This window comes from Acomys minous (assembly GCF_964271855.1).
Source record: "Acomys minous genome assembly, chromosome: 11".
Lineage (NCBI taxonomy): Eukaryota > Metazoa > Chordata > Mammalia > Rodentia > Muridae > Acomys > Acomys minous.
Window position 1 is genome coordinate 79,977,488 of NC_140492.1, and position 24,020 is coordinate 80,001,507.

General features: G+C 41.0%; 1 protein-coding gene across 2 annotated transcripts in view; it reads left to right on the forward strand.

Moving 5' to 3' along the window:
• Positions 1-24,020, forward strand: part of KIAA0825 — a 410,640-nt gene that overhangs the window by 142,948 nt on the left and 243,672 nt on the right. For both annotated transcript variants that reach the window (XM_084801930.1, XM_084801929.1), the window contains exon 14: positions 14,624-14,763. In XM_084801930.1, coding sequence (XP_084658056.1) covers positions 14,624-14,763 — 140 coding nt within the window. The remainder of the gene's footprint in view (positions 1-14,623; positions 14,764-24,020) is intronic.

The following is a 24,020-nucleotide window of genomic DNA, read 5'->3' on the forward strand; positions in this document are numbered from 1 at the left end:
AACAAAAAGTGTCTTTCTCCTTCTGTTGGTAAACAATCTACGACTCTAACAGATTCAGTTCCTAGGGCGGCTGTTCATACCCAGTGTAATCAGTGTCTGGTGCCAGCTCTCTAGGACCATGTTAGTAGCCTGTGCAGTAAACTTAGAAATGTCTTGGAAATCCCCTTCTAGAAGCCCAGTGTTAGGAAGGAAGTGGATATGTGAACACAGTTTTATTTGTAAAGTATCTATTAAAAGCATTGTTTATAAGAGAAAATAGAAAATTAATGTTCTATACTGTTATTGAAAACAATCACTTAGAGGATAGTTATAATAATAGACTTGTAAGGAATCAATAAAAGGATTGATTTTTAAAAGTATGTGACAACTTCAAGAAATCATTGTGATAGTTAATTGGGGTGAGCAGATTAGTAAGTATGAGGTCATTCAAGCCAGCTCCCCTTGAAGCAATGCATGTAGCAGACATGGTGCTTGCCGAGTGCCTCTCACTGATTGTCTTGGAGTCTCTGTGAGCTGTTGCTGGGTAGGAAACACTCAAGCATCTCCTCTGTAGAGAGAAAGGTGATGTGTGATGTAAGCAGAAACTTTCTGAAGAAAAGCAAGCCAGGGATCAGGTCCACAGCCCAGTTCTATTCCACTTGAGTTATTCTTAGCAAGAGCACCTTCACTTTTCAAAGCACCATGTCTGCTACACACATTGCTTCAAGGGGAGCTGGCTTGAATGACCTCATACTTACTAATCTGCTCACCCCAATTAACTATCACAATGATTTCTTGATTCAGAGTTGATGTTAGTGGGTGTGCCTCAAGAGTTCCCCAGCACAGTCTGTCAGTTATCCCCTGGATAAAGTGTCCTTTGATTATTCAACTTTGTGTGAGCCCTCACCTGCTGGCTTAAGGGGTTTATCTCCAAGGGAGATTCAAGCTAAACAGTAGGTGCCCTGCCCTGTATTTGCCCTATAAGACAAGCCTTGTTTTCTAGGTAAGGAACAGTTACCAGGAGGTGGGAATACAGCAGAAAGGCTTGTACAGTTCTACCATACATAGAGCATTACAGGGAAAAAATGCAAATAAAACAAAACCCCACTAGACACCAAAATGTTATAGACTGAGGAGACGTTATAGTTTTTTAATCTCTGGTAGTCAGTTTGCAAGTGATTTTATGCATTGTCAACATTTCTTACAGTGAATACAATTTAACTTTATTAAGAATTTAAAACATCAAGAAAGCAAAAAGCAAGCCCATGCCTTCCAATTGTCCTTTGTCAACGTGGCTTGATTTACAACCTCTGACAAAATTATTGTACCTCCACATTTCTGTCTAAGTGCTTGCCTCTTCCCCAGCATTTTATGTCCAGCTGCCCACATTTCTTGAGTTGTCTAGTGTGCTTGTGGTATGCTCTTCCTCCCTTCTTGCTAGATACAGAAGCATCATTTCAAATCCTTAAAAGACAGAACCTTCTGAGCTCTTTATTTTGCCTGCGTTAGTCCTTAGTCTTCCCTGGTCTTATAATGTCTGAAAAGTCCTCTCAAAGCCACGCTTCCTGTCTACATCACTCTAATTGTTTTTCATTTTACTCCTATTTAACATAGTTTTCGTTACATCCCTCGCCTCCTCAGAATCCTGTAGTAGCTTATTCTGTGTGCTGTGTTTCCCAAGCACCCAAGAGTGTTCTCCGCTTCAGCTGGCTCACTCCCCTCACACATGCGTAAGAGTTGGCAATTTTTAACTTGCTTTTTTTTGTTAATTCTTCACATTAGACCTTTCTTCGTGTGGTTCCTTCTTGTGGACTCTTGGTTCTTTATCACTTTTATCTGAATAATGCAAAGTATTATATGATGAGCCTTTCCCTGCATCCCGCTTGATGCCTGACATCCTGACAGCTGTTCTCTGCTTCGGCCATATTGATGTGCTGAGAAAGGCTTTGATGCCTGCAACTTAACAACCCAACATGTTTAGAATAGTGATGCAACCTGGGCATCAAGAAAAGCCAATTCAAAATAAATCACTATTGATTTCCATTTGCCAGGCATGGTAGTGGGGGGTTCCTAGACCAGTCACACTATGTGACCTCAAAAGTCCCTCCCTTTCAGTCCACTTTCCACACTTTAAGCAACTACCCCTAAATCCCTTTTACCCCACATTATTCTTGAAAACTCTGTTCTGCAACAAAAATGTTGTAAGAAATACATGAGTTAGACAAGAACAAATTAAAGCATGTTAGGTTTATCTCGTAAGGAGAAAACTGAGAAAAGAGGTAACTGAAGTAGCTAATTTATGAAACTTCATGATAATTACATATTTTACTTTGTTTGTTTTGTTTAGTGCAGGAGTATCGGACATGTCACAACTTTCTTATAGAAGTCAGTCAACTTGGAGGATTTGATTCTCTGCTTCCTCCATGATAGGGGTTCCTGGGCCTTGAACACAGATTGTCAGGCTTGCTGGCAAGAATTCTTACTCACTCAGACATTTTGTCAGTCCAACATTTTAATGAATATAACATCTATTCATTTTGGACCTATATACTATTCTGAAGAGATTTGAATCCGCTTTCAGAAATACTAAAAATAGTTAGGTAAGTGTAGGTGAAAAAGAAGAAAGAGAGCAATAAAAACATGAAATTAAACCAAAACAGAGTCAAAAATGTGGAAAGTTATATGAAAGATAAACTTTATAAGGTTACTATGAGGTACATAATAGGTAAAATGAAATTTTTTTATGCTCTCCCAGGCTTTGGTAATACAATTTTGAAAACCTAGCTTTAGGAAAATAAATGTATTTCCAAATCATTAAATAAAATAAACTTCACTCACTGTCTTTACCAATGGCACAAGACAGCAGTGTAGATGATTTAGAAAGAGTAATCAGTTTCATAGTAGATTGGACTAAAGCAACTGGGGAATTTATTACTATCAAGGCTAATAGCATGGTAATACATAGTGATTTAATATAAATGTTGTTTTAAAAAAGAGTGCTTTCTTGGTAATTGTAGTATGTGGGTTCTATAAAACAGACCTCATAGGATGACTCTATGTATACTACAAGGACATTTGTCATGGCTTGTACAGATTGTGGTCCAGCTAGTTCAACAATGGCTGTCTCCTGATAGAAAGGCCAGAAATCTGATAGTTGCTTAGTCAAAGAGGATGGGTATGTCAGCTGATCTTCTGTCTGTGACAGATTCCTGAAGAAGTAGATTCTAAGTCCAGGAGAGCAATGTCTCAGCCACAGAAGAGATGAACTTGCCAGTGAGAGCGAAGGCAAGCAGGCAAAAAGCAAAGTCTCATGCTTCTCATGTGGACAGCCATGAGAAGATACAGCCCCGATTCCGCATGGGTCTTCCCACCTTCAGTGATGCTGTGAAGGACAGTCCCTCACAAGTGTACTGAGATGCGTAGGCTTTATTTGACTCCAGATGTGGGCAAGTTGACAACCAAGATCAGCCATCGTAGTAATTCTCAGTGTTTCCTGCTAATGTTTTCTATGTTTCTTAAACTTTGATCTTCATTGAACTTTGAACACTTCCTAGTAATTTTCAAGTCTTCCCTGACTAAGTAGGTCACAAGTACACTATGACTCTGAGAGGCATAATCACTTGAGCAGACAGCGTATATTCTCAGTGTCTTCTGTGGGGACACGATATTTTGATACAAAGCTAGTCTCTCCTCAGCTGTAGAGCTTCCTTTCTGTTGTGCTTTTGTTTAATACAACACTGTTTATGTTTATATATCATTTTCCATCCTAAATATATTGTTATATATGGCCTTGCGATATGATACTATATGAATATTTATTTAATTCGAGATACATTCACTTCAATTTTCTTCATGTAAGGCGCCGTGCTGTGTGTTACAGGTAAGGGGAAGAGGTGGGTAAGGAAAACTGGAATAAAAATTCCTCTCCCCAGTATAAGAACACAAGCACCTGAGCTATGGTGTCTACTTGACAACCACACAGGCCTTCTGTTGCCTTACTCCATCTTGGGACGTTCCACTGATGGCTTCTTGAGGTACTCCACTTCCTTTCTTGTTCCTGCTTTTTGGCCTCTTTTCATATCGTGTACTGAGACCTGTCCCTGGGATACTGAGTGCCGTCAGTGTACCATCTTGTAACTTTTAAAAAGTGATGCTATGGTCTCTGTGGTCTCCTACAGTTCTTCAGTATTCTCTGTTCTATTTAAAATCAATTGTAGTCTATCCAAAGAGTATAGACTCGTAGATGTCAATGTACATGAAGATGTTCTTGAATATTATACTATGGAGACTACAGGCACTGTCCCATCCACAGGATCCTCCTCTATTCAGCCATGTCTTAGGTAATGGTAAGTTCACTTAGTTGTGTTGGCCAGACCCTTAGGAGACCTCTAGAGCCTCTTCTCTTCCTCATTTCTACCCGATTGCTAAGTCTCTGTGATCTTAAACCTTTAATCTACCATCCATAAAGCCACTTTAACATTAGTCCAAACCACCTTCATCTTTCTCATCACTGCTGCAATGACACCCTTGCTTTCTTTTTATAATTTATTTAGTTTTTTTTTTTATTATTTTATGTGCATTAGTGTGAAGGCATCAGATCCCTTGTAACTGGAATTACAGACAGTTGTGAGCTGCCATGTGGGTGCTGGGAATTGAACCCGGGTCCTTTGGAAGAGCAGGCAGTGCTCTTAACCACTGAGCATCCAGCCCCCGCTTTGCTTTTTCTTGATGGTGCTGAGCCTGGCCCATGCTCGGCAAGTACTGTACCACTGAACTGCACCTTGAGTCTCAGTGTGCAAGCTTTCTGTAATTTATGCATTGGATTTCATTTCCATTGTTTTCTAAATTATAGGCAGAATTTTTTTCAAAATGCAAACCAGTTTTTCTAACTCAAACATTATTATTTCATACCTATGACTTCCAATGAGTACCATACATGCACACATGTGTATACACAGAGGGGGGGAAGGGGGGGCGAGAGAGGGAGAGAGAGGGAGAACGATCTACAAAAGTCAGTACATCATGTGAGTGTTTCCCTCATCTCCAGACTCTCTGGCAACCATCTCAATGTGCAGTGTGCTCTGGGTACACTTCCCTTTCTACCCTTCCTTGCCACTCCATTCTTCCATGTCCTAATGCCTCTTCATCTTCAACGAATGCATGCCCATGTACCTTCCTTTCTCAGCTCAGCTATGACTTTTTAGGGAAGCCTTTCTTTAACCGCAAAGGTTTTTAGTTTGGTTTTCTGCTATATCTTAGTTTGCTTTTCTTCTGTTTAGTTTCTTGAACTGTATCTTTATCTTTATTTATATAATCATTTAAAATATGCATGACTCATTTTCCAAATCACATACTTGCTTATTCTTCTGTCTCCCCAGTCTAGAAGTCAGTCAGTATATATTAGTTGACTGACTGACTGAATGAATGAATGAGCACATCAGTTCAAAGTAATAATGTATTTGTAGCTGCAATATAAAATATTTCTAACATTTGATATGTGTGGTAGATCTCAGGTCTGGAAAGCATGATTTTGAGCTGATCACTTGTAGTGTCCTCACAAGAGGACATCTAAAGAGAAAGACAAAATTGTCTCCTGAGGCAGTGATGGGGGAAATTCTCTAAGTATATTTTAATATAAAATATTTCAAGAGCCTCGTTGCTATTGCTGGCAAGCGTTTATGCAGCACTGAAGAAATGAGCTGAGAGAATTTGTACTCTGAGATGCCAAGTGCAAGCACAGAGCCAATGAGAGGAGAAGATCTGAGTGCTCTTCCATAGCTGCTCCACAGTATGGATGGGCAAAGAGCTGGATCTTTGAAAAGGTATTCAGAGAAAAAAGGCAGTGTCTGTGATAGTTATTAAACAAGATAAAATGTCAGCTGAACTAGAGGTTTTACATAGATGGATGATGGATGAATAAGGAGATGGAGGGACAGACAGACAGATATCTCAAGGGTTATATATTCTTTTCTATAATGACTTAAAGTAGTATATAAATAATAAACTGAGACTGCACTGTGATCATACAGACAACTACAGGTTTTCACAACAGTCAAATGTGTGTTCTGTATTTGTTTGTTCTTGTGATCATGATCATGGAAAATAAGTTAACTTATAGAAGCTTCTGTTTCATGTTATGTTTTGATGAGAAAGTTGAGACATAAATATTATATATAATCTTATTTTGATATACTTAAACATTCCATGTAAAACTATTATTTATTTCATCTATCAAAAACTATCTCCTTCCCTTACTTCCCAGGATATTCTCAAGGGAGGGTTATGAGAACTAAACGAGCCAATGTGCTTCCCTAGGCAGCCATTCATAACAGTTGGTCAGTAAAGAGCTGTTTCAGCGAGTGGCAGACTTTACCAATTATCTAAACATGTTAAAAGGATCCGCTACGAGGGTGATAACGTGGAAAGAAAATTGAACTTCTTTCCCACATGATGTCCACACTTATCAGAAGTGTGGTGTTAGAGCAAACCTCTTTGGAACTCTCAGTAATAGGGCTTATCTGGTGATCACAGACTGATAATAGTCATTGACTCCAGAGAGATAACGTGGCCTCTGAAAAGTATGGCTAGTGACTCCTTGGTCTGTGCTGTCTTACTGACACACAGCTATATTAGGACTCCAGAGAGACCCCTAAACTCATGGATGAAATATATTATCTTAAAAATTAAAATTAATTAACCTTAGACAGACTTGTTAATGACTCTACTTTCTCTTGTCTTTACCTCTGGGTTCATGCTAGAGGAACCGAAGAGTGAGAGATGCATGCAACTGGAATTTCCTTAAGTTTTACACAGTATCTGCTATAATGTCAGGTAATTAAAACGCCTAGAGAAGAGGCAGGGAGTATAATTAGTAGAGTTTTTTTTCCATGATGAGCAAACCCCAATTTTAATTCCCAACACCACACACAGAGGTATGGAGATGGACACCTAGAATCTTTTTTTTTTTTTAAGAATGTAAATATACACAAAGCTAGCTTGGCTATCAAGGCAAGTTCTGCATATATCTCTACAGATGAGCATCACCCAGTGTCTACTTCTTTACTCATCTTTAATTGTAAATATTATAAAAATTCAGCTATAATATATATATATATATATATATATATATATATATACATATGTATACATATATATATATAATTTGCAAATATTTTCAGCGCTGACTACATGAAAATTTTATACTTTTAGTTAAAGTGGTAAAGACTATATTTTGAGTTTTTAATTTCCTTAACTTCTTTCTCAGGTACTAAAATTATCTTCTTGGAGAAAGATCACAAAGTGGCATTAAGGTTCCCATTGTTTATTTTCTTGGTAAGATGTTGAAAGATAAGTTACGGGAAATGAGGAGTTATGTCATAATGCGGGGACTTCCTTGCTTCTGCTTCCCCCATCAGGATCGTGACCCTCAGCTTGTCTTGAGTTATGTTCTCGACTTTGTTCTCTGAGTAATGTACTTTATGCTTTCTGGTATGAATTTGTCTCAGTGATACATGCCAGAAGCCATCTGGTTGAAATCATTCCCTATATCTTTAAGTAACATGGCTCCAATTTGAGACATAGCCCTAAGACCAAACTCAATTTGGGGTTAAAAACTTGGTATCTTCCATCAGGAGGTTTGAATGGAGCCAGACATCTTTGCCAGAAAATGTAGCTTTCCCACCAAATATCCATCAAGATTAGTGGGGGATAACATGAGCTAAAGGAATGAGTACGGGTTTGAAGTCTGAGGGACCTGGATTTAAAGCAGCCATATCTGTTAACTAAACATCTTTGGAGTAGTTGTTCAATATTCTTCTTTTTCTTTTTTAATATTACATTTATTATACTTATATACAATAAACTACATACAGCAAGAAGAACCATGAAACAATCAGGAATCTTGTTCAATATTCTTATAACAGAGATTGAGAGATACAGTGAAAGGCAAAAGATTGATATGATCTAAAGAGAAACGTGAGTATCAGGGAATCCTGTGGGAGAGTGAGAGTGAAGGATAGAAGGGCCCAGATGGGACAAGAACACTGCAAGAAGCCCAACGGAGTCAACAAACACAGACCCATGGGGGCTTATAGTGATGGAAGCACCAACCAAGAGCATGCATGGACTGGACCTAGGCGTCCTACACATATGTAGCTGATGGGCAGTTTGATCTTTTTGTGGGCCCTCTAGCAAGTGGAGTGGGTGCTGTCTATGACATAGACTCTGTTACCTGCTTTTGGTCATGTCACCCTGAATGGGCTGCCTGGCCTGGCCTCAGTGGATGAGAATGAGCTCAGCCCTGATGCAACTTGATGTGCTGAGGTGGACTGTTGTGGGATGGCTCCCCTTTTCTGAGGACAAGGGCAGAGGGAATAGGAGGAAGAGGGTGGGAGGAAGTGAACGGGAGGAGAGGAAGCATGAGGCCACAGTCCAGATAGATGCAAAGTCAATATATAAATTAAAAATAAGTTTTTTATTTTTTGAAAAGAGAGAGATACAGTATCTTCATGCATATCCCAATTTTAATATTTTTGAGAAGCAGACCCCAATGCAAAGATACAGATGTAAGTAGTTTATTTTCTAAGTGGAGGGAACACTGGGAAAGAGGGTGAAGCTAAGAGAGGTTTGCATCATCTTCCAAGTCAACTATTAAACAAGTTAGCTGAACATAAGGCTACGGTGAGGTTTTTTTTTTCCTTCCCTCCCTTCATCTCTTTCTCCCTCCAGTTCTTCCCATGCATGCACCTCATTCATTTTCCCTAGCAATCATTACCTTTTTTTCTTTGTTACTGTTGTGTGTGTGTGTGTGTGTGTGTGTGTGTGTGTGTGTGTGTGTGTCTAAACATATGAATACAGCCTGCTTGGTCCACTTAGTATTGGGTAAAAATCAGAGAGCCCTTCCCTGGGAAAGGTTATTGCCTCAGCTCTCTGCATTCCTTGGTTGCCTGGAGTTTTTTTGTTTATAGGTGGGACCTGTGAGACTGGCAAGAATTTAAAAACCAATGTAAAACACGCAGCTCCTGTTATTAAACCAAAAGAATAAGGATTCTGAAGCATGCACCTAAACGACTCCCAGTGTCTGCCCTTGGTTGGAAGTACTTTGTAGAAAAGATGTCGTGTATCCCCAAATGCCCCTGAGCTGGCTGTAAAGCAGAAGATGACCATGAATTTCGGCTCCTCCCCAGTTCTGAGATTACATGTGTCATCTCCACGCCTGTGTATGTGGTGAGATTACCAGGCTCCTGAGGTGCTGGGAATTATTTGGAGTTGTGCATGCTCGTCAAGCACTCTGCCAACTGAATTTTATCCCCTAGGTCTTTTCTAGGAGTTTTAATTCACTGGCATTATGTTTTATCTTGCCCAAAAGTTAAGGGAGATTAAGGTTGTATGCATTTCGTCTAGCACAGGCCAAGAAGTAAAGACAAGAAAATGTAGGGTCATTGACTTCCTGAATGGTCTGTTCACTATACCATTGAGATCTATTCCCCATGTTAGGTTCTCTGAGTCCTATCATTGATTCTTTATGATGAAGGATGGTCACAACTTCTGAAAGGAGAGAGAAAGGAAGAGAAAAGAAAAGAGAGGAAAAGTGAAGAGAGATGAAACAAGAAAGCTTAGCAAGGTCTGGTGGCGCTCTTCTTTAATGCTCGCATTCAGGAGACAGAGGCAAAACGTGAGGCTAACCTGGTTCTGGGACAGAGCAAGTTCTGGGACTAAGAGTGCCATACAGAGAAAAATCCATCTCTATTTCTTCCCCATTAAAAAAAGTTTAAATACAGACTAACATTTAAAACAACTAGAGTAGTTCCTGTTTCAGGTGAGGATTTTTGTTTGTTTGTTTTTTAATTTGCAAGTGATAATCATCAAAAAGTTCTTTTACTAGCTCGTCTTTTGTCATTACTGTTCATCATGTCTGCTGACTTACGTTGCTTACCAATGGAGTCATTAAAACCTTCATCCTCAAAGGTTGATCCCACCGAGGCTGTGAGGGAATGGAAACAAAATGTGCGCACGTGCGCGCACACACACACACACACACACACACACACGCACACGCATGCACACACACACAAGCACGCACGCGAGCACACACACACACACACACACACACACGCACATGCATACACACACACACAAGCACGCACACGAGCACACACACATACACACACACGCATGCACGCACGCACGCGCACACACACACACACACACACACACACACACACGAGCAGACACACACACTTAATTAGAAAAGCTAGGGTCAAGCCATAAGCTTTGATTGATATACAGTGGGAGACTCAGTGTGTTTTCTTCATCTGAAGTGAAGAGATGGGTTTATGGTTTACAGCTAAACCAGGGGTCAGTCTTAATCTCTGCAGAAGGTCTCTGTAGCAGAACAGTCTCAGGCTTCAGGCATCCTGGAGGAGGAAGCCGCGCTTGATAGCTTCTGCATCCAGTGTCTGTATCCCCACTCAGACTAAGTAAGGCTTTGGCAGCTCCCACGTGTTAGACGTACCAGGGTCAGTGTGCTCATGAGAGCAGCACACATTCCCTGGGAAACTCATCTGCTTCTCATACCTTTACTCAGAGCTTCCTCTGATCCTACACCAATCAAAACAGTTGGGCTTTTTCTCCCTGAGAACTTACAGGATTGAGGCCATGGGGATGTAAAGCTGATGATTTCCTAGTGGATCGCCATGAACTTCTGAAAAAGAGACTCATACTTCCAGCCCCTGTGCCTCCACGTGTGTAGTTTGTTGGAGTCAACACCATAAAAGTGAGTGCTGGATGTATCCATAAGTTGTGCGTTTCATAGTTAATTCCACCATCTAGTAGTAGTTTCTCCAAGATTCATATTTGGTAGGATATATTAATTTATGGTCATGGAGCCTGAGCTCGAGTAGGATGCAGAAGTGTCTCGTGGCCTGGGTCTACAGTAGAGTTGAAAAGTGGAAAAAGTGTGTGCTACGAGTGGGGTTAATTTACTGGTTTAAAAAAAAATCCACATGATTACTTATAAAAAAAAAAACTAGAGAAATTATAAATGAGCTACTTTATAGTCTGTCATACAGCTAAGGTGGAGCTAAAACGTTTCATCATTATTCCATAGAAATTTGTATTTTCCATAAACCAATAAAGATTGAACCTCATTACTTCTGGATTTGAGGAATTGGGGGAGGGGAGCAATCGATGGCCCAGAAACCCAGCATTTACTGGAATATAAATTTAGTCCAATCCAACCATGCATTCATTCTGTCTTCAAGGACAACGTGTATGAGTTTTGAAGGATTTGTAAATTTTTGTTCTCTCTGTGTCGTAGTCGAATCTGACATGTACACATTTGATACACACACACACACACACACACACACACACACACGGATTTTCCCTTTCTGTCGTGGTTTTTCAGACTGATCTCACTTTCACAGCTCTCCCAGCTCGGAGGATGAGTGAACATATGCTCCTCCACATGCCCATGCTGACTCTTTAGTGTATTCATTACTCAGAGCTTGGGGATGGAGGAATGTTTGTACTATTTTATTTTTCCTCGTAGTGATTTCATTCTACTGTACATTTCAAAATCTGTGGTAAGTTGAAAGATCCAAGAACTGAGGTGCACTTCAGTGAACAGCTTACCATCTGTTAAAGGAGGAATTTTATTATTAACCAGGTATTCAGATAAGGTAAAATGGCATTCAGTTATATTCTCTTATGACCAAGGGACTCAGTTGAAGACACCAGTTACCTCCTTTCAGTTTACTGCACTGCAGCCACATCAGGAAACTCCCCTGTTTTAAACTCTTCAACAGATACAGAATTCCTCTTTGTACTCAGCTTCCCCACCATGATCCTGCCCCTGCCATCTTCGGTCTGTCAGAGACCCTCACTATGAATTCCAGCAAAGCAGTCCTTCAGCTGTGTCGTTATCTCAACGGTATGTAGGTAGATAGGAAAGGTTTGCAAGCCAAGGACACTTGCAACCTGTCGCCACCCAGCTGCTTTTCATCTGTTGCATCCCTGCAGGGCCTCTTGGTACCCAGCAGCCAAGGCTCAGGGAGGAAGTAGCGATGGCCTCTGTGCCTTTTGGAACCCTGTTAGGAGCTGTGCTGAGAGCCAGCACAGTGAGTGGGGAGTGACTCAGAATTCCTGACAGGCTCAGAAGTCACGGCCTTGACTCCTCCAGTCTGAGACTTGAGTTGCTTAACTTTTCTTACTTCATAGGCCACCCATGGCGGGATCTCCTCCCTCGCATTGCCCAGATGCCCAAGGAGTTGCTCTTCCTTCCAGTTACGAGAACTTCTCAAGGAAAGCCTGAATTGGATCAAAGTTTAAGTACAGACTAGAGAATTCTGTGCACCATGAAGTCGTGAAACATTTCCGATGCCAAGCCAAGATGCTTTACATTTTCTTTATTTATATCTTTGATCCTTCTCTCTTTCTCTTGCTCTAAATGCAGAGTTCTTTTTATTTTTTTTTTTTCCCTTGTCTGTGCATCTAAAGGCTAACAAGTCAAGCCAGTCAGTCAGCAACGTCAGCTGAACATCTGGAATATGCTCTAATCCTATTTGTGACATCCCAACCTCCTGACCCAGCCTTTCCCTAAAGGGGTCCCATCTTCAGATGATACCACATTGCAATTGAAGTGTAAGCATTTGGATGTTGGAGCATCACAAACATTTGTCCCATTGTTGGTAGCAAGTCAAGGCCAATGTTGAATGGGTTCACATACACAGAGGCAGGAAAAGTATGTGAAGCGTTTCCCGTTCTGCTGCTATAGCTGAGAAGGCGCTGCCTGCTGCAGGGGTCCCAACCCTTCCCATGCAGCAGGGTTTCCTAGGGAGACCTGTTAGGGCACCGATGTGTGTGCCCCACCCCCACAATGTCTAATGAAAGAAAGCTCAAGAACTAGAGTCGGAACTGATGGTTCATACCTATATTCGCAGTATTTGGCATCCCAAGGCAGGAGGATTGCCTTGAGTTTGAGGCAAAGACTGGGTTATACTGTGAGTTTAAGTTCTGATCCAGCCTGGGCTTGAGAGTTGGAACAAAACAACGAGCAGATTTTTATTTTTGCTCATCCTCTCCTCATGTTGCTTCTTCAGACCTGGGAACCAAGTGTTAAAAAGCCAGAGGGCAGCAGTCTCCGTGGTGGTTAGCTGGTGGCCAACCGCTTAGGGAACCATGGCTGAATGACAGCGCAGCAAACTGGCCTCTCTGCCCTTGGCTGTGCGCTTCTCTGTCAGGTCCCAGCCCGCCAGAAATAACTAATCAAGTCAGGAGATTTCTGATCAAGATTCACTTTAATCCCAACTAGCAGGAACATATATAGAGAGCAAGGTCAATAGGATCGCCCCCAGGCAAGAATACAATAGCCTAAATCGCTCCTTGTAGAACTTCCTAGTTCTCTGAGTAGTTCCCTGTAGGAACTTCCTTGATCCTCTGGGTGGTTCTAAGTTGGGACTTTCCTACTTCTTTCAAATGTAAATAGTCCAGGGATCGCCTAGAACACAAGACCTCATGAGGCAAAGGTCAGCAACTTGAAGGTCACAGCCTATAGCCTAAGCACAGGATTTCTGACGTGGCAGAATTTGGCATGGCTTCTTCCTACACTCCTCTGACATTCCAACTTGCACACCGTCAAGTCACACCTTGGCATGGTGAAGGAAAGGTGTGAGTTGATGGTGTGCAAGTTGGAATGTCAGAGGAGCGCACAGCCAAGGGCAGAGAGGACAGTTTGCTGCACTGTCATTCAGCAATGATTCCCTGGGTGGCTGGCCACCAGCTAACCACCACGGAGACTGCTGATCCTTGTAGCCGCCGCCACAGGGTAGGTCTGTTTCCCGTGCCTGTGGTTGTTGTAAGTTCATCTCTTAGGACCTTTAAGCGATCCAAATTGGGGCATTTTAGAAGGCAAAGCTGAGCAGTAGGACTGGCAGTTCCCGCTTTCTGACTTGGTGCTCTCACAGGAGCAAAAGAAAGCAACTCTCTGGGGAAGCTGAGGTTCTGTTCCAAACTAGTGGCAGACCAGAAAGCGGAAGCCTGTTCCCTTGGAGTTATTTCTCTTAAGTAGGTCACAGGGTGAGTGGTAGGCAGCATTAATTCAGATAATTTCACGTTGATTTAAGGATTTTTCTTATTAAAGAATTAGATTGCGGCCGACACTTCACAGAAGTTTGGAATTCCTTTAGTTTTACCAGCAATTTCAGTATAAAGTAAAGTTCCAAGTATTCAGGGGCTCCAGGGAACATCTTTCCCGAAGTAAAAAGCTAGGAATATACAGCGGACAGCCACTGTGCCTCCTGTGAGTAAGCACAGGAAGACATTCACTATAAATGCAGGAGTAGTTTTTCTTTTCTCCCAGAAACAAAGCTAGAAAGAGAGCTCTGTAAAACATAGGCATGGTGATTTTGTATCAGTTTGAGTTTGGCAGGCTACCAAGCGTTAATTCGCTTTTAGCTAGTTGAGATTAAATGTAACTCCTTCCCTGAGCTACTCTAAAGTAAGCAAGCATGAAAGCATTTTTTTTTTCAGAGTGATCCGGGAGAAATTGACATTTAGAGGAGTTAGCATTCCATCTGGACTTTAAGGCTATTAATTTCATAGATAGATTAACCTCATTACTCCACCTTATCTTGTATTTTGAAAGGCCCCCATCAGCCAGAGGACTGGATGCCCAGGGTCAGTTGAAACTGCTCCTAGCCCAGCCATGCTGTAAGTGGAACCTACTTCTGAAGACCCTGCTTCATGGCGGTGGCCTCATACCGAGCATCCTGCTAAACAGCTCAGGTGAGTATTTGTAGTTTCAAGATCCTCCTAAAAACAAAAACAAACACAAACAAAACCAACACTTTCACGGTCAGACTGACTGGAAATTTTGCCCTACCTGAGCATTGCCAGAAGGATAGACAAATATGCATCAAATACACATGCTGCGAGTCTGGGAGGGCACAGCAGGGTAACTACTGACCCGCTTTACCAACCTGAATATCTGTTTATTTCAGGAATTCTAAGTTAAAGAATGTTTTGCCTGATGCTGGCAAGTCACAAGTGCCACTATAGAGAAAGTACCAACATTCAGGAGGCTGAAATGCCTAAGAGAAGTGGAAGAAGGCAGCTATATTTTCAAAGTGCAGAACTGAATTAGATAATAAATACGTAGAAATTTTATTAGAGCAGCACTTGAAATTTCAGTCTACCTTGAAGAGTGCTTCAGGCCAGCAAGCCAGCAGCTGTGGCCGACAGTCGGTTCCACTCCCATCAGAGAAGTAAAGTTCAAGAAAAGTATAAGTAAAGATTAAGGAGTAGGAAACTATGCATCTCTCTTTTTTGTTTGTTTGTTTGTTTTTTGAGACAGGGTTTCTCTGTGTAGCCTGGGCTGTCCTGGACTCGATTTGTAGACCAGGCTGGCCTTGAACTCACAGCGATCCACCTGTCTCTGCCTCCTAAGTGCTGAGATAAAAGTTGTGCGCCACCACGCTAGGCCACCATGCATCTCTTAATTAAAATTTCTTGCCAATACAATCTTAGAAAATGACAAGGACGGTGCTTAGGTGCGCTGACTGCTGTTCCATAGCACCAGGGTTCAATTCCCAGCACCCACGTGGCAGCGCACCACTCCAAAATCTGACACCCTCACATAGACATACATGGCGGGCAAAACACCAGTGCACATAAAATAAAAATAAATAAATTATTACAGGGCTGGAGAAATAGCTCAGTGTTTAAGAAAACGGCAGCTAGTGCTGCATGAGTGCAGTGCCCTCTCCCATCAGTCACTACGGAGAGCATTCTCACCATGTCACGTGTGTGGCCTCCCCTTCCACACCACACAGGAACCCAGATTAGCCAACTTTCTCAAGTCACGCTCGTTTTTTTCCAGCTCCTCACTATATGCAGGACCACATGCAAGTCCTTCTGCCGTTGAAAGTGGACTAGTTTTCTGCCCTTTTGATTTGCCACCCCCGACCCAATCATTCCTGTACATGTACCACAAACCTGCTAAACACCTTGTGTCCAAAGCCTCATATGTGTGCTCCCTTTATACTTGACCACACTACTGTGGTCTTAGCTGGAGGCCCTCAAACAATTCTCCTTTTATCAGTTTTCAAGAGCCTGGTATATATGTATGTCATATGTATCATATATTACACACACACACACACACAAACACACACACACACACACACAAGTGTCTTACAGTCAGTGGTCCAGCTAGCCCAACAATGGCAGCTGATGAATGGAAGGTCCAAGAGTCCAGTAGTAGTTTAGTCCACAAAGCTGTATGCTAGATTCCCTAAGGCAATGAAGAAATGGACTTGCTAGCACGGGGAGAGCAAGCCGACAAAGAGAAAGCAAGCCTCCTCCTTCCACGAGCTTATATGGCCCTGCCAGCAGAAGATGTGGCCCTGATCAAAGGTGGATCTCCCCCACCTCAAAGATCTGGGTTGGACACGGGTCTTCTTACTGCAGATGGTTCAAGTAAGAAAAACATCCCTCACAGCCACTTGTGTTTTTGTTACTTCCACATGTAGTCCAGTTAACAGCCAAGGGTAGCCATCCCACCCAGCAAGTACTTAGCAACTGCTAAAACCAATTTCCCAAATCTACCTCTTACCTTCCTGTTCATTTCCCAAAAGCCACCTAGGGGGTGTGCTTCTCAGGAGAATATTGATTTTTTTTTTTTCCTAAGGACTCTCCAAACAGGCACTTAGGTACATAAACCCACTACCTTAGCTTTTTTTTTTTTTTCTGGTTTTTAAAAGAAGATAGAAAACAAAATCGATAAAAGAAAATTGATTTATTTACAGATTGTCCAAATGGGTAGTGAGAGGTAGGGCTAATTTCATTAACTCCATGCTTGTGTCCGTGTTATAATTTATAGGACACCTGAGGCAAAGGCTACAACAAAAATGTTTACCCACAAGACAGGTAAGCAGTACTTTCCACCAGGAAGAGAGGCTCTCAGGTTACCAGAGGCACCAGTACAGAGCCGGGTGTCATTAAATTTTGGCTCAAGGAAAATGGAACGTTAAAAATCTCCCTCCCTTTTTTTTTTTTTTTTTAAATAAAAGCCGTGATTCTTTTGCCTCTAAGTGTATTCTGTTGACACTGTTAGAAATAGGTTTGGGGTTGCAAAGACAAAGACCACCACTCCAATTGAAGTGTCTGGATAAAGCAAAAATGTACTCAGAAAAGTACTGCTCAGAAAAGTCTGCTCAGAAAAGTAACACGCAGACAGGAAGTGCCCTTGGGTTTTATTCTAAATGGGTTGGTGACTGTCTTTTGCCCATTGGCTGGGCTCCCACCTCATTCAATTGGTGCATGGAATTGGGGGACCTGAAATGAAGGAGGATGGGAAAAGGGGTCTCAGGTCCTTACCACCAAAGCCTGAAATGCAGAAAAGGTTATGGCAAAGATTTTACTTTCTGGGGTGGGTTTAAAACAAGCCTTTAATCCCAGCGCTTGGGAGGCAGAGGCAGGTGGATCACTGAGTTAGAGGCTAGCCTGGCCTACAAAGCAAGTCCAGGACAGCCAAGGCTACACAGAGAAAACCTGTCTCAAAAAACAAAAACAAAACAACCACAACAACAAAAAACATAAAAGTCCTAACAAGTGGGGAAGAGAAAAAGATTTGAATTCTTGTTCTAAACACAGGTTTTATGGTATTTGACGTTAAAGACCCACATTCCACATTTTTTTTAATAGCAGGTGTAGAATAGGAGCCTTTTGTGTGTCTGTAGGAGGAGGTTAGCTCTAATGATGAGCTCCTGCCAGCCTGTTAAATTTTACAAAACAGGTGGTAGTCTGGTAGCCTAGAGGGGCACACCTCGCCTCCAGAGCGCCCCCTTCCTCCAAGGCTGTACCAGGATCCTCTCTGCCTTGCCATGGATAGCCAAAGCTGAGCCGACATCCTGAGCGCTCCCTGCCCACCTCTTCCAAAACCTGCTTCTGATTTTCCCTCAGCTCTTGAGCACTGGAGTCTCACAGAGTTCACTTGAAAGGAAACTTTTAAAGCTACAGGCTGTAGCTCTACTCTTTTAGGAGGAAAACAAACTTCAAATAACCAACATTTTGCATGTATATAACAGGTGTGTGTGTGTGTGTGTGTGTGTGTGTGTGTGTGTGTGTTTGTATGTATATATATATATGTGTGTATGTATATAATTGTGAATACAATTGGTGTCATGTGATTCCCAGGCACTTTACATTTATTATGCAATTTTATTCTCAGATCTTTATGAAGCAAATACTTGTTAACTTGTTACAGTTGGATCTGCAATATCCCATAAAGTTGTTGTTCAGTGATTGGATGAGGAAGGCTCTGCCTTCATTAATGGAATCCACTGATGGGTCCCTGACTTGGTGGGCGCTTGGGAAGTGCATCCTAAGAAGTAGGCCTTAGTTGAAGGAGCTGAGTCCTTGGGTCATGACCTTGAGGGCTAAAGGGACCAAACATGGAAACTATGAGCCGTAACAAACGTCTGCTCCTTGAAGTTGATGTTCTTAGCAACAGAAAGCTAATAACCCATAGCTCTTGTTATCATGTTAAAAATAAGAACACTTGAGATTAATATATTGGCTTTCTGTATCTGCAGAAAATGATATAGGAAATTTTACAACTGAATGCGTTCAAGCTTTTCCTATAGTTATTGTTCCTTAAATAATCTTAGCAAGTATTTGCACAGTAGGCAACTTGTTAGGAGTAATCTTATTCCTAAATAATAAATGATAATAAATATATCAGCTGACAGGCACAGTTTATTTGCAAAGCCTGTATTGTGTATAAAGGACTGGAGCATACTCAGATCTTCTGTTTTTATTAATTCTCAGAATTCTAATGATATTTTATTATGTTTATAAGTATAACATTTAAGTTCTTTTTTCTGTTTTTTTTCCTATTATTAGAAGTAGATGTTTTATCCATTATATTCTGATTACAGCTTTTCCTAACCTAACTCCTTCAAGAACCTTCCCTCCCCTCACCCCACCTGGATCCATGACCCGTCTGTCTCTCTGCAGTAAACAAGCAGGTACCTAGAGGTTAATAATAAAATAATATAAACCAGACAATTCAGAATAGGACAAAACACACACATAAACAGAAGAAAACGGGCCAAAGGAAAAGCACTAAGGAAACCACATACAGGAACAAATACAGGAATCCCATTAAAACACAAAACCGGAAGCCATACTATGGCAGTTATTGTAATAATATAATTCTATTAATATTATTATATCAGGACCTCTAAGTTCTGACATAACTATGAGACAAAGAACCTCCTAGAATGCCACCGAGTTTATTTTACTTCTGGGCCTGGGGCCTGCCCTTAAGAGTGGCTTGTACGGGCTGGAGAGATGGCTCAGTGGTTAAGAGCATTGGCTGCATTCTAGAGGACCTGAGTTCAATTCCCAGCACCCCATATGGCAAATTACAATTGTCGGTAACTCAAGTTCTAGTGGATCCAACTCCCTTACATAGACATTCATGTAGGCCACACACCAACTGTACATTAAATATATATAAGTAAATATTTTTTAAAAATAGGATGGCTGGTATCCCCAGTGAAACTCGATTGGAGAGGACTGGGTTTTCATGTCTGAGTGGTTTTCACTTGGAGATAGCTTCTGGGATGGGGATGGGGCTCATGCCCACTTGTCACAGTGCTGGAACTCCATCTGCCAAAGAGCCGTGCAGGCCCTGTGCATGCTGCCATGGTTTCTGTGAGTTCATATTTGCATCCAGAGGGCCTTGTTTCCTTGTGTCCTCCATCCCCTCTGGCTCTTTCACTCTTTCTGCTTCCTCCCTGAACCCCAAGGGGAAGAGTTTGGTGGAGATGTCCCCTTGAGGCTGTGTGTTCCAAGGTCTCTCACTCTCCTCACATTATCTGACTATTTGTCTCTGAATTTGTTCCCATCTGCTGCAAGAGGAAGCTGCTCTGGTGACAGCAGCATGTCAGTTGGAGTCATGGTATTGCTGCTTCCTTAGCAGAACAGTGGTATTAGGCTTTCTGCTGTGTCTCTGGCCCCTCTAGACTCTGGTTGTTGGCCATGTATCATGGAGTGGGACTTAAATCCAATCAAATATTCATTGGTTACTCTCTTAAGCTGTGTGCCACTAGCCCATCTTGCACCCTGGTCATCATAGTAGACTGAAGGGTTTGTATCTGGTGGTTATCTGCCTTACTCCTTTTGTAGCAATCAGAGAAGCTTCCAGTACCTTGAGTACTAGTCAGTGGGGTAGAGGCTCTCTGCAGGCACCGACCGGCTCAACTTCTCTGCAGTCGGTGAGCCGTGTTAGTGCTGTCTTCAGCAATTGGGTTTTACTGTCAGGTTGTGAAGAGCACCTAATAGCCTTAGCAGAAGCCTGGTTTGTTTTGGGGGTCCTCATGGGGCCCCTTTGGTCAACAGCTTGATTGGATGCAACCCATTTCTGCACTGGAGATTCATTTGATGTCAAGAGAGGTCCACTTGAGATTCTATCTTCCCTGTTACTTGGTTATTTCATATAAATCTCCTTCATGAATGTATTCTGAACTTTGAGACAAGGTAGCCAAATGATGTGGATAGTATCTGAGGGTTTCAAAGTGTTTCCTTGAAATTTCAGAGAGTTACTTTGATATAATCATTGAAAATTAACTGCATCATCCTTTAGAACAAATGACCTCCTATTGATAAAGTAGAACAATCTGGAAAAATCAGAGCTCACGTTTTTTGTTTTTATTTTTTTATTTTTTTGAGCTCACATTTTTGACTTTACTGATAACAACTTAGTAAAGGAAAAGCAAATATACATATGAATAATAAACTGGATTTTTAAAATAAATAAATCCACCATGTATTTTTCAAAATCAATAGCCAATCCCTAGTGTGCATAAAATGATGTTGTTTGGAAAAACTTGCAATCTCAGGAATGGTTCTGATGGAAAACATTAGTGTATTTTCTGAGCTGCTGAAATACATCACTTATTGTAAAGGTTATTTATTTTATGTGGCAGCTTTGGTATTTTCCCTGTTGATTTTTTCTAGCTAATTCAAATATCCTGAAGATGAAATGGCAGAATTTACAAGTCAGTTGGACAATCACTATTTTAAACTCCTGTAGAATTCTTGTCATTTTTAAGTCAGAAACAGCATACTTATGGGATGTTACTAACTACTGTAATGATGTTTTTAAAAGTATATTTGTACTAATTTTTACAGCAATTGTCTTTTCATTTAATTAAAGTCTGAAAGATAATTTACTTATTTGACCATATGTTTAGGAAAGCAAAACTTTTTTTAATTAACAAAATTCTTATTAATTAAGCAACAAAACTTTTCTTTTTAATGAGAGGGCTTTTCTTTATAAATAATATCTTTTTGCTTTAACTAATAAAGCTTAATTTTTAGGTTTAATTGGCTTGGGAAAGTTATATATGTGTGTATATGTAAATATATGATATATATATATATATATATATATATATATATCATATATATATACACACAATCTCAGTATAACGTATATTTAGTCTATATAGTCATGTATATAGTCTTTTTTAAAACAGGCTTTACTTTATTTCAAGTACAGTATACTTAACATAAATTTTCCTGGTAACCATATAATATAAAGTCAGAAACATCTCAATGTGTGAATGGTATCTTCAGCTTTCAGTTAAAAAAGTTTTATCAGAATTTCTATTTGTTTTAAAATGGTCAGCCAAACATATAGAGAAATAGTTATTTTTGCTGAGGGTCAGAAAATAAAGTTAAACAAATTAATAGAAAATGTGTTACACTGCCTACATCTTCTAACCAGTCTTGCCATAGATGGCAAGTTCTCTAGTATAAAACGACGTATTTTAATGTTGCTGTACCCTGATTCAAAGAAAAAAAGCCAGCTGATATTAATGGTAGGTGACTTGTGACCCTCCTTGTATCCCTTCCAGTCGCCTGACAGTGGCATCTCTTCAGTCTTAAGTTAGATCGTGTTGAATCCAAAGGAAATAAGCCTCCATGTTTCAGAAGGCTCTTAATTATAAGACGCCATGTTGAATTTTTGACTTTCAAATCTCAGGGCAGTTATTTTGCTGAGACCAAGTGGGATGCAAGGCTTTTACATGAGGCATCAAAATTTCTCAATTTCCCAGTTGTCAGTTGAGTGGCCTTTCCTGCTAAGTGATGTTTGGATGAAGTAGAGCTAACATGCCTTTCTTCGCCTGTTGTCCACAAAGTGATCCCCATGGGCATTTCTTGCCTTCTAGTGATAGTCCACCACAATATAAAAGCAAGATGTCAAATATGTGCTATGTAAGATGGCCCAGGCCTTGATTTTCAAGTCTTGAAATGTGTTCTTTCACTGACTTCTTATGATAGTACTGCTGGTACACCCCACTTGAGGGAACTGAGATACCAAGGAAAAGTAGGCTGCCCCACTAGTAGGAAGCAGCACAGTGTTGGACCCATGCCACCGGCTTCAGGAGTGTTTGAATCGGAACCACAAGGCATCAAGCAAAGTGACAGGATGTGTAGCAAGTTACGGTGCAGAGCAACTGTAGGTAGCAATCAGCAACCAGCAACCGCAGTAACAGATGATTGTCCTAGTGTGCTCTGTATGTTCATCCATGTTACAAAATACCCAAAGATGACAAGGAAACAATAGATCTGGAGAGAGCTAAAGCTTGGCTAGGACTACTGAGTAACAGTTGACCTAAAGTTATTGAATCAGCTCAAATTGTCTTGTCATGTAGTATAATTTTCTGTCATGTAGTATAATCCTATGTAATATCAGACGTTATGGCAGAAGCTAGCTTAATTATTCGTCGTGGTGCACATGTGCCTATGTATACCATGTCATAGGTGTAATCAGAGCCCCATTTTAGAAAATACCTTAAAGAGAAATTGCACTCCTTCTCAGTGTTCTTAGCTCACCTACCATTGATGTTATTGCCTATGTTTGCAGTAATTACAGTTGCACTACAGGACTCTGATTAGTCAATGTTTTCTTAATTGAAATTGTAGCATGTACTTCCTGAGAGCAGTAGGGAGTACCTCTGTGTTTTTATACTAGTGTTTGCCAAGGTCCTTTCTGGGAATGACAACGGACTGGCCTGGAGACCTCAGCGGTCTTCTAAAAACCAGTATAGTCTCAGAAACAATTACCCCCCAGGGATGCTGCATCCTCAGAGGTGTCGATGGTCATGGTGGGTGGGTAGGGTATGACTATATCAATCAGGCTTTGTTGTTAGGGTGCAGACACTCACAACCTGATAGTGCAGCTAATGCTATAGATCCCGGTTCCCTAGGTTGTAGGGTTTGACAGGCTCCAGGTGATGTTGCTCCTGCTGCTGGTGTCCCCAGCTTGTTGAGCAGTAAGGCCACTGTGAGGTGCAGAAGGACAGAGGCCGCCCACCATTTTATCTCTGTTTTCTTGTTAGGTTCAGACTGCATACACTTTAACAATTTTTACTGAGTGGCTAAAGAGATGGCTCATTAGTTAAGAACACTTGCTGCTATGGCAGAAGACCAAAACTGGTAAAAACATTTAGTCTGAAACCCTCAAGACTTGATCTGAGTTTGATCCTTGGGGAACACAGTAGAAAGGGAGCACTGACTGTCATGATAAAATAGTGTCTTGCACAAGATGAAGTTTCCCTTCTTTTGGATATCTATATGTCTGGCAAGGTAATTCCCTAGCCGCTGTCATATAAATGAGAACTAGGCAAAAAAAAATTTTTTTTTCAAATTCTACTAGTACTTATTGAAAGCCTTCACAAATAGTTTGGGACATAGCAGTATGTATTTTGCTATGATATTTCTGCCAGTGTTACTTTATAAAATGTGTGTTTAGCAAGCAGTTTATCTCTTATCCCGGCTAGCACCCAAATAATCTATACTGCACTACTAAATTTTTTTACTGAGCTTTACAGCATAATACAGAGCAGTTATTACTCTATTCCTAACCCTCCATGCTGGTCTGACTTCCTCTTTGCCAAAATCACTAACATACTTTCATTTATGGCTTCCTCCTTCCAGCTGCTCTCTCCTCCTGTCTCCTGGACCCC